The following is a 17,875-nucleotide window of genomic DNA, read 5'->3' as shown; positions in this document are numbered from 1 at the left end:
TTGGAAAAAAACAAGAGATGGATCAACCTTTTCCATCATCCCTCCTCCATTTCTGTGATTAGGTGGGTAGCATCAGCCCTGGAGCATTTCAGGCCCAGTGCAGGAAGCAAATGCCATTTCCACTCTCTGAGGGTGTCTGTGTCTGACAGCTCAGAGCAACTCATGGATTACAGTCGTGTCAACAGAGTTGATCTGTTTGGGGGGGAGGGTTTAATGTTTCATGGATGTAAATAATGGCACCTTTAATTTTAAAGGCTCCATTATTTTTTTGAGTGGATCTAATACAGAGTCTGCCTCTGGAAACTGCAAATCCAACATGCTTTTGACTTGGTAGTTCTGAGAAGTGCTACTCAATTCACATGAATTCTTGTTTCTCCAGCAATGTGGCTTTTGGGATAATTAAACACTCCTTTTCTCCACTGCAGTATGTAAATACGCTTGTCACAAGAAATGCTGTCTTAAAACCACGACCAAGTGCTCCAAAAAGGTAAGTGTCTCTCATTGCTTTGCTTTCATTAAATACCTTGAGACAAAGATCCCAAGTTTGTACAAAAATTATTGGAGGTGCAAAGCTTGATAGAATGATGGAAATAACCCTCCTTTCAGCAGGAGCTTAGACCAGAGATCCCCAAGGTCTCTCTAACCAGAGTTTTGTAGATATTTTGGGAACTACACAGTGATGAGTCACTGTAGATCTGCCCAGTCATGCAGCAGATGTTGCAGTGTCATTCCCTGCCTTGTAACCACACGGAATAAGAAGAATTTCCCTGGATTTGTAGCTTTTAAGGATTTGGAAATGTGGGGTTATTCTTGGAAATACAGGCTTTTTCTCACACCAATGGTCCTTGCTTGCCACGGCTGAGTGAGGAAGGGCAAGTGGAGGATATTTACTGCTCTCTTTAGAGGGGAATTAAATGTTGTTTACTGGATTTAAGGGTATGGGGAACAGGGAATGAGTGCAGCAGGTCATCCCAGCTAATAATGATTCATCAAGATTTGGTGGGTTTTTTTTAAATAGCTTATTTTGTGCCCAAAAGAAGGAAATAGAGTCAGGATAATAATGAGTGGAAAATTTTATCAGCTCCCTGGAAGGCTTCTCAGGGGAGAACGGCCTCCATAATACACAGCCCCCAGAAAGCTGCGTGAGTCCATTTTTCCCAAGGAATAATTTGACTATATGCATTGAAGATGTGTGTGTGTGTGTGCATGTATTTGTATTTTGAATATATATAGAACTTTTTCCACTCTTTCCCTTTCTGACACTATTTCTGCAAGAGCTGGGAATGCCTCATAAGTGTTTGTACTCTGAAATCTGGGAAGCTCATTGAAATCTCTGATTAATTTTTTCAGACATTCTTGGACCCACCTTCTCTGTTGTGATTTCTTTGCACAAGGAAATTTTTGTGCTGCACCCAAGAAAGCGAGTTCACTGTGTCTTCATGGGTAGCTTTGCACTGGGCAGTTAGAAGTTTTCTAGGAAGGCTCCAGTTTCTTTGTGTTTGGTGAATTTGTGTTTTTAGGGTTGTTCTCAGTGACAGGGAGCTACAAACCAGTCATGAGAAAGAAACAACATGGAGACCTTTCAAACATCTGCTCTTAAGGTTTGCAAGATCAATGAAAGGATGACATTGAGTGGGAAAAGGAAAAAAGCAGGAGTGATTGCCTTGCTGTCTTGCTGAAGGCGGAGTTGCATCTCACTTTTCTTTGGCTAGGGCTGAGAATCTGTGTCAATATTTTATTGGATCTTTTGACTTTTCCCATCCAGAATGTCTTCACGTTTGAATTTGCCAGATATCAACTCTACAGTGAGCTTTTGCAGCTGGCAAAAGGGCCCTTCCTGACAGGGGTAGACAGGTCTTTTCAAGTTCTTTTTTTTTTGCATCTTGTTTGTTCTGATATTCACTGATATTTTGTAACTGTCAATGCTTTGAGTTGATCTAAACATGCAAGATTCAGATTTGCCTATTCTGCTTCGTGCATCTTTGGGAGGTGAAATCATCCCTGGAGATGGTGCCAGAGGGACAGGAGGTGGAAGAGGACCATGCCCAACTGCATTGGCTCTGCCAGGCTGAGAATATAACTACAGTGGGGTGGTTAAAGAAAGAAAATCCAAACTTGCCTTCAGGTGCATGTCCAGAGACCAGGTTAGCATTGCAACCTGTGTCCTGTCCTGTCCTCCATTAGACTTGCACGTCTCCTGGATCTGCCAGAGGACTCTGAATAATGGGATCCAAAGCTGCACCAGCATTGCACGGCAGAAGGATTTGAATCCCTTTTCCCCTTTTCCTGTGCAGCACGACCCCGAGCTCTCACCACGGCAGTTTGGCGTGGAGCTGTCCCGGCTGACCAGCGAGGAGCGGGCGGTGCCGCTGCTGGTGGAGAAGCTCATCAACTACATCGAAATGCACGGGCTCTACACCGAGGGCATCTACAGGAAATCAGGATCCACCAACAAGATCAAGGAGCTGCGGCAAGGCCTCGATACAGGTGAGAGGAGGGGAGAAAAGATCCTGCATGGGGAGGAAAATCTTTGCAGCAGCAAAGTTGGATGGGAGGAAGGCGGAATGCTTCAGCATTCCTGACTCTGGGCTGTGCAAGGAATGATTTCACATTAGCAGCCATAACACAGGTGACCGACTCATGGGGTTTTGGGGAGCAATCCACAAAACAGAGTCATTCTAATTGAGGGAAAGTGTTGCCTTACACCCTAGCAATCAGTAAGAAAAGAAATCCTGGTCCCACCTGAAGTTATTTGTTCTGGAAAATGTATTTATCTCTAATTTTACCATGTGGAGCTGAAATCAGGTGCTGGATTTGTTGCCATTAAAGGCACATAAACATTTTTTATTTTGGAATACTTTATGACTGAACAGTTTGCATTGAAAGGGACCTTTAAAGGTCACCGTGTCCAGCCTTGGGCTTCGTATTGATCATTGTCTCTTGTTCTTTTCCTTCTTGTTTCATCTGGTGCCAACCCCAGACATCGATAATGTGAATTTAGATGACTATAACATCCACGTCATTGCCAGCGTGTTCAAGCAGTGGCTCCGAGATCTGCCCAACCCCCTCATGACCTTTGAGCTCTACGAGGAGTTCCTGCGGGTGATGGGTGAGGAGCTTCCCTCACTATCCCATTCCCTTGGTAGAGGGAAATGGTGGCCACTTTTAGTGCCAAACTTTCAATTCACTCTTTGGGGCCAAACCAGTTGGTTTTGCCAAATTGTATTTGCCTGGTTTCAAAGTCTGACTTTTTGGCTATAAAGGGTTTCTTATGTGAAACCACAGGCAGTTTGGTCTCAGTTTGGTGGCTTTTGCATCATGGTTCAGCTAATTTCAGCCCCAAAGTTCCATCTTTTGAGTAGTAATTTTAAGTGTGAAGAAGTACCATTTAAAATAGGAGGAAGAAGTAGAAGCTGCCCCTAAACACTGGTGGTTTCTCCACAGGCCTCCAGGAGAGGAAGGAGACAGTGCGTGGGGTGTACTCGGTCATTGACCAGCTCTCCCGCACCCACCTCAGCACCCTGGAGCGCCTCATCTTCCACCTGGTCAGGTATGCTGGGCCTGGGCAGTTTTAGGCAAAGGCAGGATGGTCAGGCATCCTTCCCACCAGAATAGCTGAGGCTTTTGCATCTGCTCTGTGTCCCAGGAGGTGACCGTAGAGCTGTTTCTCCAAAGGATGTTGGGTTGATGAGTGACCTCTGCTGTGCTCTGGTCACTTGTGGTTCCTCTAGCTCTGTGATGCCTCTCATCACTACAGGACGTGTTTTTGGGTAGAAGGGGCTGGTTGTTGCCTTGGGAATATCTGAGATGTCTTGAGGTTTTATCTTCCTCCCTCAAAGGAAGATTGCACCATAGAAATATCATCTTCTCTCTTCATCACCATGTGCAAGAGGTGCAGTGGAGTGCCTCCACCTCTGACTTCTCTCTTAATCTCTATTTTTTTCAGGATTGCCCTCCAAGAAGAGACCAACCGCATGTCAGCCAACGCCTTGGCCATTGTGTTTGCTCCCTGCATCCTCCGCTGCCCCGACACTACAGACCCACTACAGAGCGTGCAGGACATCAGCAAAACCACCACGTAAGAGCCTGGGGCTGGGTGAATTAGCTGCACCACTACATCACCAGGCACATCTTGGTAGCCTCTAGGATGGCCAAAGGGCTGAAAAATTGAGAGCTTTGGCATGAAGGGATAAACACATAGTAATTTATGCATCTAAATGCAAATAAATGCATCTGCATGAAGATATTTCAAATCCTCTAAATCCCCAAGATTGTGAAATGAGGATTTTTGAGTGATGGAGAATCCCCAAGAGTGGATAAGCTTCTGTTCCTGCCTGGCAGGAAAAGGTGAAGCTTGTGCTGACATGGTTTTATACTTTATGTAGTTAATTTTTAGCAAGCAGATGTTGATTCTTACTTGATTTTGGCTTTTTTACTGAAGGAGGTCAGTTGTTTGGTCTGCAGCAATAGTAATATTAATATACTTAGATTTATTTATGGTGTTTGCCATAACTGAAAAGGTGTTACAGAGAAAAAGTGAAGCACTTGCCCAGATTCAGTTTGGCTCATACTAAAGAGGTTTTAAAATAGAGACTGGAGTCAATTACAATAATGAAAACCCTCCACTGAAGGGCTGGGCTGCTGAAAGAGGTGGTTTTTCCTCCTCATATTAACATTTACCTCGTACGAATTAAAATTGTTGAAGACCAGAACATGTTTAGAGATCCAGCTGGCAGGATTTCATTGTAGCTTCTGCCTCACACTTCAGTTCCAGCACATCCTCTCACTTTATTACAAGTAAAGGACTATTTTTTTCCCCAAACACCCTCCTGACAACATTAAACAGTCGGCTCAGATACACAAGCTGCTGCAGAGTTACTGTGTGCAACTGAGTTGGAATCAGCCTGCCTTCTCCAGGTTTGTATTCCACCACTCCCTCTTCCAAGGGGGGTAAATTTCTCTGGTGGGATCCTTGGCAATCTTTACTATCTCTAGGCTGTTCCTCAATCCATCCCTAGCCCGTGATCACTCTTTTTAGGAGAATTCTCACCACCCTCTGACTTCCAGCTGGTGCTTTCTCCTCTGTGCTCTTCCATCAGGGCAGATCTTCAAAATAATCCTATCTTCAAAATAATCCTTTCCTTGCAATGAAATGAGAGGATGTGCTGGAACTAAGGGAGAAGCTACCAGGAAATCCTGTTGAAGGTCAAGCCAAGACAAGACAGAGAGCAGATCAGTGAAATGGCTTCCTCTTCCCATTTTGTCTTCTTTTGGGTTTCTCCCTTAGTTGCGTGGAATTAATTGTCATTGAGCAGATGAACAAGTACAGGGCTCGGCTCAAAGACATCAACAGCCTGGAATTCGCAGAGAACAAAGCCAAGAGCCGCCTCTCCTTGATCCGCAGATCTATGGTGAGATGCCAAAACCCTCTCTGTCCTCTCCTGTCCTCTCCTTGCCCCTGAAGCCACCCTCCCTTATCTTCTCCTGCTTATCTCAGCCTCCCAAACCTCTCGCAAACTCCTATGCCATCTCCACCAGGACAGGGACCCTCAGCCCCGTGATGGCTCCTCACCTTTGCAGGGAGTCATACCAAAGCACGAGGAGGTGGGAACAGTCCATGGAAACGTCGTCACTCCTGCTCAGATGTTCCTGATCAGCATTTCCACCTTCATTTGAGCTTGTTTGGTCCTGAGTTGAGTCATACCTTTCAGTGACCAGCTCAACATCACCCCATGGGTGACCTGGACCATTGTTTTTTGTGCTCAGTCACATTATCTGGACCCAAAATGGATTCCCCAAGGGGTCTCCCTGCACCCGCACTGCCTTTTTGGGAGCCTCAAACCCATCTCATTGAGCTTCCATGCTTGTGGGGGGCCTGCAGGCTGCAGATGCACCTGTCCTTGGCTTGTTGGGCTGCGGGAGAGGGACCTGGCATAGCACCATCAGCACAGGCTTGGGCTGAGGAGCCAAGCAGCCCCTCTGCTTAGACCTGCCCCCTGTAATCCTCAGGGACACATTGCTTCTGCTTTTTGGGGATGAAATCCAAGCAGGGGCTGCCCAGGATTGTGGAGCTGGTGCTGCAGAGCTGCCCCACTCATCTCAGTTAACCGAAAAAAACTCAAACTGAGCAAAGCGGGTTTTTGGAGGGGCGGCGGCATGTGCACTCTAACCTTCTGCTTTCCTTTTCATCTCCTCTCTAATCCAGAAGCCCGTACTAATTGCAGTTAGATTTATGAGCATAACCCGCAGTTCAATCCCGGTATGTATCCGCGGCAGCTGCCGCCTCCCTCGTTGTGTGTCACCGTCGCTCATTCCAGCTCTGTCCCACTGGCCATTGTCCGTGACCTGTCTGCTCCTGCCGCTCCTCAGAGCCGCCGTTCCTCCAGCAGGTCCCCCGGGCACAGGAGTTTGGGGCTGGCGCTCGGCCATGCCTGCACACAGCTCCTCAGAAATACGCTTCCCAACCCTTTTTCCTTCCTACTTTCATTTTCTATTTTATTTTCTTTTTCCATCCTGTGCTTCCCTCTTTTTTACTTTGCTTGACACATCCCTTCCTTTCCCACCTCAACTTCTCCTCGCTCAGGGTGCGTTTCAGCATCAAGTTGCTTTCACAGCGCTGCTGTTTCTGAAGATGGTGAATACAACCCTCAGCTTGGATGCCTTGGAGACCTCGAGGCATCCAAAGGTCTCCTCCACCTTCTTGGAGGAGGAGCACCACCACCCTGAACACAAGGTCTGGACACCCAGGTTTGAATGAGGAGGAGTCTGGAAAGTCCTCTATTCCCTAAATCCATCCCAGCTTGAGTTTGAGTTCTATGAGATTGTGACAGGCAAGAAAAGCACCTGCAGGATTTTGGAAATGCTCATAGGGCTGTCTCCTTTCCTAATAGGCTCAGCCCATGACGAAAATTCCCTCAGGTTCCCCCCATTCTTCTACATCCATGAGTGTCAGAAGGTGGAGAAGAACAAAATTTCAGCTCTGCTCCCCTGAGTATGGCATTTCTCAGGTGCTTAAGTCCACAAGCCAGTGGGATCTTTGAGATCTTGGGGCTTTTGGCTAATAGGATTCAGGGAGCTGTGATTCAGCTCAGGAGCCCACGTGAAAGTGTCATCAGAAGAACACCAGGGCACAGGAGAGGCTTTGCTGACAGAGAAAGATCTCTGAGATGTGACGTTAAAAGGTGAAAGGGCTAAAATGGAGGAAATCTGGCTTTTAAAGGGGAAAAAAGGAGAATCCTTTATCCGGAAAATCTGCTCTGGTTGCATGGTCAGGAAGACTCAGGGGTACTACAGTTGCAGGGGTTAAACAGGGGGAGCAAAACTGAGCTGCAACAGGCTCTTCAACCCCAAGGAGATGCCGGTTCTTCCTGGGTGATGGTTGTCAAGCGAGGGTAGCAAGTGATGGACATCTCCCAGTCCTGGTCATGTCAGATCTGGATTGTTTTAAGATGAGATGTCTGGTCGTGATAATGATTTTAAATAAAAGCTGTTCAATCTCTGCCATGTCCCTCATCCCCAAGAAATCCTTCCTTTTCTTCTGCTCTGTGGAGCAGATCTGTAGCCCTCAGAAGATTAAAACAGTTGCACATGTATCTCTTCACCTGTACCACTACCATTTGCTTCCTTTTTCTTTTTCAGTTTCAGTATTAAAAAAATGAGATAGTTCTTCAGAGCTGCATTAAATCAGAGCAAGTTCAACTGTGGGCACAGAGATCCACATTGGTTGTCTTGCAATGGACCACTGGAAGTGGTCCTGGTTTCTGGATCTCCTGTACATGAGACATGGCAGGGCATGGACAACATAATTAGGTGGGAGTTCCTGTTTGCTGAAGGGGTCAGTGACACCCTTGTGATGCTCAGGAAGTACCAAGGGTGGATGAGGGAAGGATGTGAGACTTTTCCAAGGATAAAATAGGAGTCAGGTACCCTGAAATCAAAGCCTTGGTGATGCTCCCACCCAAAGCCACCGCACAGGCTCTGGGCTTTGTGGGAACCCAGCCTGGTGCCAGCTGGGCTTGCCTGGACCTGGACCAAGTTGCACTTGGTCCATCAGCATCATCCTCAGCACTGCCTTCCTCACCACCTCCATCCCCATCCCCTCCAGTGTGTTGAGTCCTTCTGGTACTTCTCCCAGCCTGAGGTTTTGGAGGGTCCAGGGTGCATCCAGCAGCAGCACACTGAGGACCGATGTCTGGGGCCTTCTTCTTCACTCCTTGGGAGAGCAGTGTGGTTGGCACCTGAGTGTTTGCCCCATCAGCTCGGCTGGTGATGGTGACACCATTGTCTCTCTTCAGGGCAAAGGACGCGTGCGGCGCGGCGCCTTCCCCAGCCCCGCATCCCCTGTCCCTGGGCGCCTGTCCTCGGTGACCGACATCCCTGAGGAGACCCTGAGCAGTGAGGAGGCCATGGAGATGGAAGTGACAGAGCAGCAGCAGGTGGCCATGCAGCAGGAGGAGAAGGTGCTGACTGAGCAGATTGAGAGCCTGCAGAAGGAAAAGTGAGTCTGGCTGAGGGTTCAAGCCACATCCCCAGCCTCTGGATGTTGCTTGGTATCATGTGGTTGATAACTGGGGGGCTCCACCCCTTCATGATCTCTAGGTGCATGTGCACCCCTTTCTCCTCTCCACCTTTTTAGTCCCGTTGGGTCAATGGGGCTGGTTGGTTTTGCAGGGAGGAGCTGACATTCGAGATGCTGACACTGGAACCCCGCGCCTCCGACGATGAAACCCTTGAGTCCGAAGCCTCCATCGGCACAGCCGACAGCTCTGAAAATCTGAACTTCGACTCCGAAGGAGCCATCTCCGATCGCTCAGGTAAATCCAGTTGTTCTTGGGTTTATGATGGAGTGGTTTGGGTTGGAAGGGACCTTCAAAAGTCGTGAGGTCCATCTCCCTGCCATGGGCAGAGACACCTTCCACCATGTTTTTCTGTCACTTTCAGTGGGGTTATTTGGGATTTTCAAGTTTATTTAAAGTCGACAGTTTAAATGTATGCAGAGGGTTAAGGGTTCAAGCACGTGGCCCTTGGGGAATGGGTGGGAGCAGCCAGCGTTGGTGAGGTGGGGAGGAGAACATCCTTCCAGCGCTGCCACATCGTCTGGGATGATGCTGCCCCCACGGAGATGCTGGCAATTTGCCCTGGCTTCAATTGCATGTGTCCCCAGGGAGAGGAGTGTCTGGATACTGAGTGATGTCGGGGTGTTGACCATCCATGGTCCTTCTGCCCCTGCAGAGAGAAGTGTAGCACTTACCTCCCTGCGCCCTGCCAAGGCCGAGGGGCCGAGCCGGCTGCGACGGCACCCGAGGATGCGGCTGGAGCCGGTGGAGCCAACTGACACCCCCATCTCCTCTTCTTCCTCCTCCCAATCGTCCACCTCCTGCTTGCCCCACCTGCCCCGGAAGCGCTTCCAGATGTACTCCAAATCGCCTTTCTACCGAGCAGGGGGACACGGTGAGGCCCCCGAAAGCCGAGCGAGCCCCGAGGGCCTGACGGGGCCTCTCCATTATCCCGAGGACCGGCCACAGTTCACCACGCGCGGGACCTTCAACCCAGAGAAAGGCAAACAGAAACTGAAGAGTGTGAAATCTTCCCCCCCAAAAACCAAAGAGCCCCCAGATGGGGGGCCTGGAGGGGGACACAAGAGGAACCCCGAGGCCGATTGCGCCGCCACCCAACCCCTTGTCCTCCTGGGGAGCAACGAGTTCATGGTCTGAGATGTTCCACCCTGGAGCCGCGTCCATGCCGGGGCATCCTCCCCATTGGCAGTACTCTGATGGCTTCCTTGATAACACCAGGAGATGAATTCTTAATTAAAAAGGCCGGGAGGGAAGGGTTTTAATGGTGGCCTTAATGATTTGTGGGGAGTTGAGGCCTTCAGGTGGCCAGGGGGTGGGTGGGGATGGGAGGCACTGACTGGCTCCTGGCCCTTCCCCTCGGAGCATCCCACATCTCGGAGCATCCGCCGCCAAATCCTTGTGCCGAATCGCCATCGCTTGTTGGTAGGAGCAAGCCAAGCCTAAAACTCCCACAGGAGCATCCCGAGCCGGCCCCACTGCAGCCGAGCCCTCCACGCTTTAACCACCTCATCCACACCAACGCCGAGTGCATGGAAAAGTGTTCAAACCTGCCAAAAATCACCTTTTCCCTTTGTTTTTTTATTTTTTAATGAGACCTAACCATCTTTCCTATGGTTGTTTTTTTTTTTGGAGGTCATCAGTATTAAAAAATAATAATACTTAATAATAATTGAGGACTACTTGAAGCGATATTTGTTTATATGCTGGTTCCTGGAGTTTTGTGTAAATATATATTTTTAAATTTTTTTTATATTTTTCCCCAGACAGAACTTCTTTTGTTTTGTTTTTTTTTTCTTTTTTTACTATTATTATTGTTATTACTATTATTATTATTAATATTATTGGGCTGGAGATGAGGGGAGCAATTGGCTGAGCCATCCTTGGTGTCACTGGCCTTCACTCAATAAAACTTGGAGTTTTATTTTCAGCAAGAAATCCCTGGCGGTATAATTAGACCATCAAAACCCATCACAGGATTAATTAATGATGCTAGTTGATGACTCAGCTTGCAATCCCTCCCCAGTCATCTTATCATCATCCTCAGTGGCACCTGGAGAGGCTCTGGGTACCAGAAAACCTCTGGAAAGGCAAAATTAGGAACTCCAGGGTGCTAATTTGATTTATAAAGGCTAGATCTGTCCTCCTAGGCAGGCTGGGGCTCGTCCTTTCCCAAAATGCCATCAAAAATGGGGAAAATTGAGCAAGATATTGAGCATTCCTGAGTATTATGTCTTTTCCCAGCATGCCTGTGTTTGGCCAAGCTGCTCTTTGGTCCCCTCTCCCCCTGCCCATTCCAGGGATGGTTTATTTATTTGGGTTGCATTTTACCTTATATTTGAAATTTGATTTCTTTTTCATGTTATCTTTAATTATTTTCCAACGGAGGAAGTGACAGATGCCACAGGGAGAGTGGGAACAGCATTGGCCTCGGCGCTGCCTCCTGGGAGTGGAGCAAGACCAAGGCAATCACCCCCATCCATGGGGAAAAATGGGATTTTCCCAGCTCCAGAGGGGAAAATAGGGCTTTGGGAACCAACCCAGATGCACTGGAAGGGTGGATGGTGACTACAGCAGTGGAAACTGCTGGGGAGCCACCCCAGACTCTCTGGGAGCTGAGATTGCCAGGAGCATCCGAATGCTTGGTGCCAAACCAGCCTTTTGAGCCTCTTGAACTGAAAAACCCAGAACTGCCCCTAAAATGGCCCCAGGGGAGGAGATCATGGGGACAGGTGAAGAGTCCAGCCTCATCCTCAGTGACTCATCCCTGTGGGATGGGAGCAGGGACGTCAGCTCTGGCTCAGGCAAATACATACATATATATATATATGCTCATATATATGTATACATATCTATGTGTGTATATGTATATATGTCTATAAATCTATGTATATGCATATATATATGTATATGTATGTATATGTATATGTATCTAATTTCTTTTGGAATATATTTGTTTTCCTTATATATATTTGATCTCTATATAAGGAAAATAGATGTAAGTGAAATTTATATATATAAAGAACATATATAAAAATATATATTCTATATATAAAGAAAATATACACACAAAAGAATAAATAGTGTATAATTTTAAAATACATAAAATAATATTAAAACTAAATACATTTATGTATTTTCTATTTCTTATATATAGTACGTATTTATATATAAATATATAAGATATTCTATATATAAAGAATACATATTTCTTTATGTATATATGCTTATATATTTATATATAAAGAAGTCTATAAAGGAAATTAGTTATATATTTCCTTATGTATATATTTTACATATTTCTATATATAAGGAAGTATATAAAAGATATGTGCTATATATAAAGAATATTTATTACTTTATATATATTCAAATGTATTTCTTCTCTATGTAGAAACATATTTAATGTTATATAATTTAAACATATTTAATGTATGTTTAATATGTGTTTATATATGTTTCTTCACATATATTTATATATTTCTTTATATAAAGAGTGTATTTCTCTGTAAAGAAATATATAAAGGAAATATATAGTATATATAAAGAAATATATTTTCTCTATTTCTTCATATATATAAAAATGTATGGAATGTAGGGAAAATATACAAAGAAAATAGACTTCTTGACATAGATAAATGTATGGAATATATATAGAATATATAGAAAATATGTTTCTTTATATATATATCTATCTATAATATATTTGTGGTTATATGTATAAAGAAGAACACATGTAAAAGAAATATATACATATATATATATAAATATAAAATGCAGCTCTGGCTGGAGCTGAGCAGGACTGGAGGGATAATGGCACGTCCCAGGGTCCCCTTCCCCCAGCATCTCCCCCACTCCTTCCCAGCCCTTCCCTGGTAGGATTTGGGGTCCCAGAGGGTATTCAGAGGGCTGAATGTACTGACTACTGGAGGGCTGCAAGGGGAACTATTGTTATTTTTCATGAAAAGTTTTCTAAGTAATTTATAAAGTCGCTGCTTGTAAACTAAACAGAGTCTGTATGTAAGAGGATATATTATCCCGCGTCGCCCGTGCTCGGAATCTTGTACAAACTGACAAAAACAGACAAATAAAAGAGTCATGCTGCAAAGGCCAAGAACTCCCAGTGGGACGCTGTTCCTGCCACCCCCTGCCCATAGCCCGGGAGGCTGGGGCTTATTCCATTCCTTCCATGGGGTGATGAAGTTGTGGATTTTTCCGATCCCCATGTGTATGGAGCAGGTCAACACCCCAATCCCGTGTGCATGGAGGAAATGGGATGGGGAGCCAGGGCTCCAGATCACTTCCCTCCTGTTGTTTAATGCTGGTTATTCACATTCTCATTATTTATGTTCAGAGAATTTCTATCTCTCTTACTTGTTACTCACATTATTTTTGTTTATGTATATACAGATTATTTATATACAAATTATTTTAATCGGATAATTTATATTTCATTCATATTTATATAATTTATTTTCAATTTTTCTGTATTCAGATTATTTCAGATTAGTTTTAGATAGACTGTTTATATTCAGACAATTTCTTTCCAGTTTATTTCTATTCAGATTATTTCATTTGATTTCTGTCCTCATAATTTAATTCAGATGATTTCCAATGAGATTCATTATGTTTCTCTTATTTATATGCAGTTTGTTTGTTCTCAATTTATTTCTATTTATATTATTTCAGATTACTTTGTTTTATTTTCTTTCTATTCAGATTATTTAATTAAGGTGATTTCAAAGCAGATATTTATATTCCAATAATTTACATGCATTTTATTTCCATTAAGATTATTTAATTTCATTTTCTTTGTATTTGTACTATTTAATTCCCATTTGATCCAGTCAGAGTATTCATATTCATCTACTTATATTCAGATAGTTTATTTTCAGTTAATTTCTATTCAGAATATCTCAGTTTACTTCGTTTCATTATATTTCTATTCAAATAATTTCATTCAGATTCTTTCAAATAGAATAGTTCCAAACGGATTCTTTATATTGATATTTTTTATATCCAGATAATTTCAGGTTATTTATTTTCATTTTATTTTTATTCCTATTTTTCTATTTATCTTATATTGATTATTTAATTCACATTATTTATACTCATTTTAATTATATTTCGTTTCTTTCCATTCAAATAATTTATTTTCAAGGTACTTACATTCAGATTATTGATTTTTATTTATTCCTACTCAGGTTATTCACATTCAGCTGGTCCTCCCCAGTCCCCCATCCAAGGGGATCCAAGTCATTGCACAGGGACTCTGGCTGCAAAACTCTCTTTATTCCGAGTATAAAATGGGGGACACAAGTGGGAGACCCCGGAGCACAGGGACAAGGGTCTGTCACCGCGTGTCACCCCGGGCTGGGATCACCCCTGTCCAGTGTCAGCCCTGGTCTGGGATCAACCTGAGGATGTCCCAGCCTGGTGTCACCTCCAGGTGGCACCACCCTTGGCCCTTGTCATCCCTGGCTGATGTCGTGCCCCAGGTTGGCACCATCCCTGGGTAAGCGTCCCCCCAGGCTGGTGACCCCTGGGTGGCAGCAGGTCCTCATGGTGCCGAGGTGCCTTTGCCCGGGTTCCTCCAGCATTTGGGACACCATCGGGACGGACCCCGCTGAGGTGCTGCCAGTGCACTGTGCACTAACTTGGGGACATCCCCCTTCCACTCCCAGGGGAGCTGGTCCCACCTCCCAGCTGCCAGCAGCATTCCACAGTCCTGGCCATTGCCCCAGAGGTGGGATACATGGGCACCTTCGCAACCCAGTGTGCGGGTGACGGGGTGCCAGCGCAGGGTGACAAACGAGCCGGGTGACAGCGGGGAGGTCAGTTCTTGAACATGTCACACAGCAGCTTCTCCATGGGGGTGTTGCCGATGGTGCGGCGGAAGAAGAGCAGCTCCACGCGCTCCGAGGAGATGAAGCGCAGCGCTGGGAGGAGCAGCAGCAGCTTCCCAAACCTGGGGGATGGAGCGGTGGCCATGGGTGGGTGTCCCACCCCGGTGTCACCCGTGAAGACGTGGGGACAGCAGTACCTGACAGGTTGCCCAGGGTAGTGGGAACGGTTGTGCTGGCCCAGCATCACCTGTGACTGGTCCTGCAGGTTCTCCACCTGCTCAGGGTCCTTCAGGCCACGGGTCTCTGCAGGGACAAGGGGGTGACAGGCTGGGGAGGGGCATGGGGGATGGCCAGTGGTGGGTGCTGGGGGTGGCCTCACCTGGTTTGAAGAGCACCACGGCCTTCATGCAGGCAAATTCCGTGGGGTCGACGGCCAATGCCTTGAAGCGGCCAAGGGTCTCCTGCAGCGCCCGCATGTCCAGGGTGGCTGGCAGCAGCTTCCCAGGGGCCGGCTCTGAGACAGCCAGGAGTGGGCAGCTCTCCAGAGGCATGGACCACTGGATGGCACAGAGCAGGAACAGCTCGCTCCATGCTTCCTCCAGCAGAATCACCTGGGGAGGGAACCCCAAAATCCCTGTCACTCCCAAAATCTCCAGGACCTGTAGCTACCCCAGCTGGTTGGGCTGACGAGCAACTGCAAGGGAACCCTAAGAATGTTGCGGAGATGCTCCAGCTACCTCAACTGGCTGCTACTTTTTTGGGGGTTCCTTTTGCCCCATGGGCAGATCCCCAACTCCTCGTGGAGATTGCCAACCCCACCTGGTCACGGAAGGGCAGGTTGGAGAAGACAGGCAGGTTCTTGGCCCATTTCACAGCCATGAAGAGGAGACGTGCTGAGGTCTCATAAATGTTTTCAGGGCTGGCTGCCGGGTATGGTGCCACCTGGTACTCGCCAGCCGCCCGCTCCGGCTCACTGCCCGTCACATCCACCGTCTCATCAGCTGCAGGAGTGGAAGAGGACACTGGTTGTCACCACACCATGGGGACATCTGCTGCCCACCCCTCTCTCCACTGGCAGCCGCTCACCATCCTCAGGCTCCAGCTTGGCGCAGGTCTCGGCTGTCATCAGGCTGGCCATGAAGCGATGGTTGGTGGGTGGAGTGGGCGTTTGGGGACCCAGAGTGACAGCGGCACCGGGACCACGAGGAGCCGGACAGGGTGATGGGGGGACCTCACATGTGGTGGCCACGTGCTCGGGGGGAAGTTCAGCATCCAGCTGGATGCTGTCCAGCTGGACCTGGGCTGTGCTGCGGGGCTGGCGCTCGTTCTGCACAGCTGGTGCAGACAAGGTGGCATCAGCACCGGCCACCCTGCTGTCACCCCCTGCTATTCATCACTGTTTGTCCTCCCCCACCTTACCGTCCTTGTTCATGCCAGCCTGCAGGCACTTCTTGAGCCGGCAGGCCTGGCACTGGTTGCGGTGAGCCTTGTCCACTGGGCACAGTCCCGTCCCCGCCTGGCACCTATGGGGAGAGGTAGCACCTGGCTGCAGCCCCTGAGGTGGCCCCTGTCCCCGAGGAGGGTCCTCTCCCATAGGTACCATGTCTCCTTCCATGGGTTCCCTCCACTCAACAAGCACCCCACCACTGTGGGCACCCTGTCCCCATGAGTTGTTCTGTCCCCAGTGGGTGCCCTGTCCCAGTGAATGCTCTGCCTCAATGGGTGTTTTGGCCCCATCAGGGGGCTCTGGACACCCTCTCCACAGGTGCCTCTCCCCCTGCCCGTCTGTCGCCTGCGTGTTCCCCTGCCTCACCCATTGCCCATGCCCTGGGGTCCCTGGCTTGCTGAGTGTCGATCCCAGGGTACCCTACCCCACTGAGTGCCTGCCCCCAAGCTCTCTGTCCTGCTGTGTATCCATCTGCAAGGTCCCTGTCACACAGGGCATCCATCTCTTCCTTGCTGGGTGCCCCATTCCATGGGGTTCCTGCTCTGCTAGGTGCCTGTTCCCCCCACTCCTGCCCCACTGTGTCCATCCTCTGGATCTCTGACTCCCTAGGTGGTCATTCCTGGGGTCCCTGCCTTGCGGGGTGTCCTTTCCTCCATGGTGTCTGTCCATGGGACCCTGGTTCTTGCCTCCCTGGACGCCCATCCGCAGGGTCCCTGCCCCTCTGGCTGCCCTCCCCCCATTCCCTGTCCCATGGGACTCCCACGCCTGTTCCCACCTGTAGATGAGCTTCCTGCGGACACTGCGCTTGAAGAAGCCGCTGCACCCGTTGCAGGCGTAGATTCCATAGTGCTTCCCACTGCTTGTGTCCCCGCACACCTTGCACAGCAGCACCGGGCTCAGCTCTTTCCCGGGGGCCGGGCTCAGCCCTGTGCAAGTGGAACCGTCATGTCTGGGTTGACTCTGGGCATCCCAATAACCCTCATCTCGCCCACCAGACCCTGCTGCCTCCCAGCATCCTGGAGATGAGGTGGCCCCTGTCTCAGCTGGTTCAGCCCAGAGATGAATGGTGACACCTCAGGGACTCCACACGGGGTTCACCATCTTCCCACACCCCAGCAAACAGAGTGATGCAGGATGAGCTCTCATAGGAATTTTGAAAAATAAAAAAAGGGATGAAATGGTGTTCTTAGGGATGGGGACACCAGGGGTCCCAGGAAGGGGACTGAGCATCCCAGAGAAGGGCTGCAATAAGGGATGGGAGGTGTCCTGGAGAAGGGACAGCTCTGGAAACATGAGGCACCCTAGACAAGAGTCACAGCAGGGAACTCTGGAGATCCTAGTGAATGGTCAGGGACCAAGGATATCCAGGAGAGGGTTTTGACTGGGTACCCCAGAAATCCTGAAGAAGGAACACAAATGAGGACCATGGATACCATGGAGAGGGTTGGGCACTGCAGGCATCCTGGCCTAGGGAAGGACCATGAGAGGGACTCAGCATCTTGGAGAAGGATGACAGCTGAAGACCAGAGGCATCCCTATGATGGGGACCCTAGGCACCCAGGATAAGAACCATGAAGAGAAGGGCAGCCATTCTGGAGAAGGCTGGCAATGGAGAACCCAAACATCCCAAACAACTATGATGGGGACACTGGGTGTCTTGGAGATGAACCAAAATAGGGACCCCCAGATATCTCAGAGAAGGACCACGATGGGGACTAAAGGCATTCAAAAGAAGGCCATAATGATCCCAGGCATCTCAGAGAAAAACTGCAATGGAGGACCCCAAGTATCTCGGTGATTGACCATTACGGGGATTCCAAATATCCCAGAGGAGATCCATGAAGAAGACTCCCAGACATCTTGGGGAATGACCACAGCGGGGGCCCGGCCATCCCACAGAAAAACCCATGTCCCTCCGTATCGCACCCGGCTCAGCGGAACTACCTCTTACCCGTGGCACTCTCATCCAGCCCGGCGCTCACCACCGACCCCGCCGGGGACGCAGCCAT

At 48.2% G+C, this 17,875-nt stretch overlaps 2 protein-coding genes across 10 annotated transcripts in view; one reads left to right on the top strand and one right to left on the bottom strand.

Moving 5' to 3' along the window:
• The window catches only part of MYO9A (myosin IXA), a 174,393-nt gene extending 161,703 nt beyond the window's left edge, over nt 1-12,690 (top strand). For 7 of the 9 annotated variants that reach the window (XM_088172836.1, XM_088172835.1, XM_088172832.1 and 4 more), the window contains 10 exons: nt 426-487; nt 2,295-2,487; nt 2,981-3,109; nt 3,445-3,550; nt 3,947-4,078; nt 5,288-5,411; nt 6,206-6,259; nt 8,295-8,497; nt 8,671-8,813; nt 9,232-12,690. In XM_088172836.1, coding sequence (XP_088028962.1) covers nt 426-487; nt 2,295-2,487; nt 2,981-3,109; nt 3,445-3,550; nt 3,947-4,078; nt 5,288-5,411; nt 6,206-6,259; nt 8,295-8,497; nt 8,671-8,813; nt 9,232-9,713 — 1,628 coding nt within the window. In that variant the 3' untranslated portion in view covers nt 9,714-12,690. The remainder of the gene's footprint in view (nt 1-425; nt 488-2,294; nt 2,488-2,980; nt 3,110-3,444; nt 3,551-3,946; nt 4,079-5,287; nt 5,412-6,205; nt 6,260-8,294; nt 8,498-8,670; nt 8,814-9,231) is intronic. The other 2 variants (XM_088172833.1, XM_088172834.1) reach the window with 1 other exon arrangement.
• A 1,718-nt stretch (nt 12,691-14,408) lies between these two features.
• Nucleotides 14,409-17,875, bottom strand: NR2E3 (nuclear receptor subfamily 2 group E member 3). Its single transcript, XM_014889985.1, has 8 exons — nt 17,818-17,875; nt 16,642-16,792; nt 15,839-15,942; nt 15,506-15,754; nt 15,239-15,420; nt 14,799-15,030; nt 14,617-14,722; nt 14,409-14,541 (listed from the first exon to the last, which is right to left on the bottom strand). Exons 1-8 carry the CDS (start codon nt 17,873-17,875, stop codon nt 14,409-14,411), a joined length of 1,215 nt encoding a protein of 404 aa, XP_014745471.1.

The sequence above is a fragment of the Sturnus vulgaris genome, chromosome 13 (genome assembly GCF_052056855.1).
Source record: "Sturnus vulgaris isolate bStuVul1 chromosome 13, bStuVul1.hap1, whole genome shotgun sequence".
NCBI lineage: Eukaryota > Metazoa > Chordata > Aves > Passeriformes > Sturnidae > Sturnus > Sturnus vulgaris.
This window is presented reverse-complemented; position numbering and strand designations above follow the sequence as displayed.

What these genes read in the sequence shown, in the direction of transcription:
- NR2E3 (XM_014889985.1), bottom strand. Translation starts at nt 17,875, where the DNA reads ATGGCTGCGTCCCCGGCGGGGTCGGTGGTGAGCGCCGGGCTGGATGAG. An exon ending in GGCTGGCATGAACAAGGACG is followed by an intron (nt 15,755 to 15,838) that starts GTAAGGTGGGGG and finishes TGTCTGCACCAG; the next exon opens with CTGTGCAGAACGAGCGCCAG. An exon ending in ACCTGCCCTTCCGTGACCAG is followed by an intron (nt 15,031 to 15,238) that starts GTGGGGTTGGCA and finishes TTCCCTCCCCAG; the next exon opens with GTGATTCTGCTGGAGGAAGC.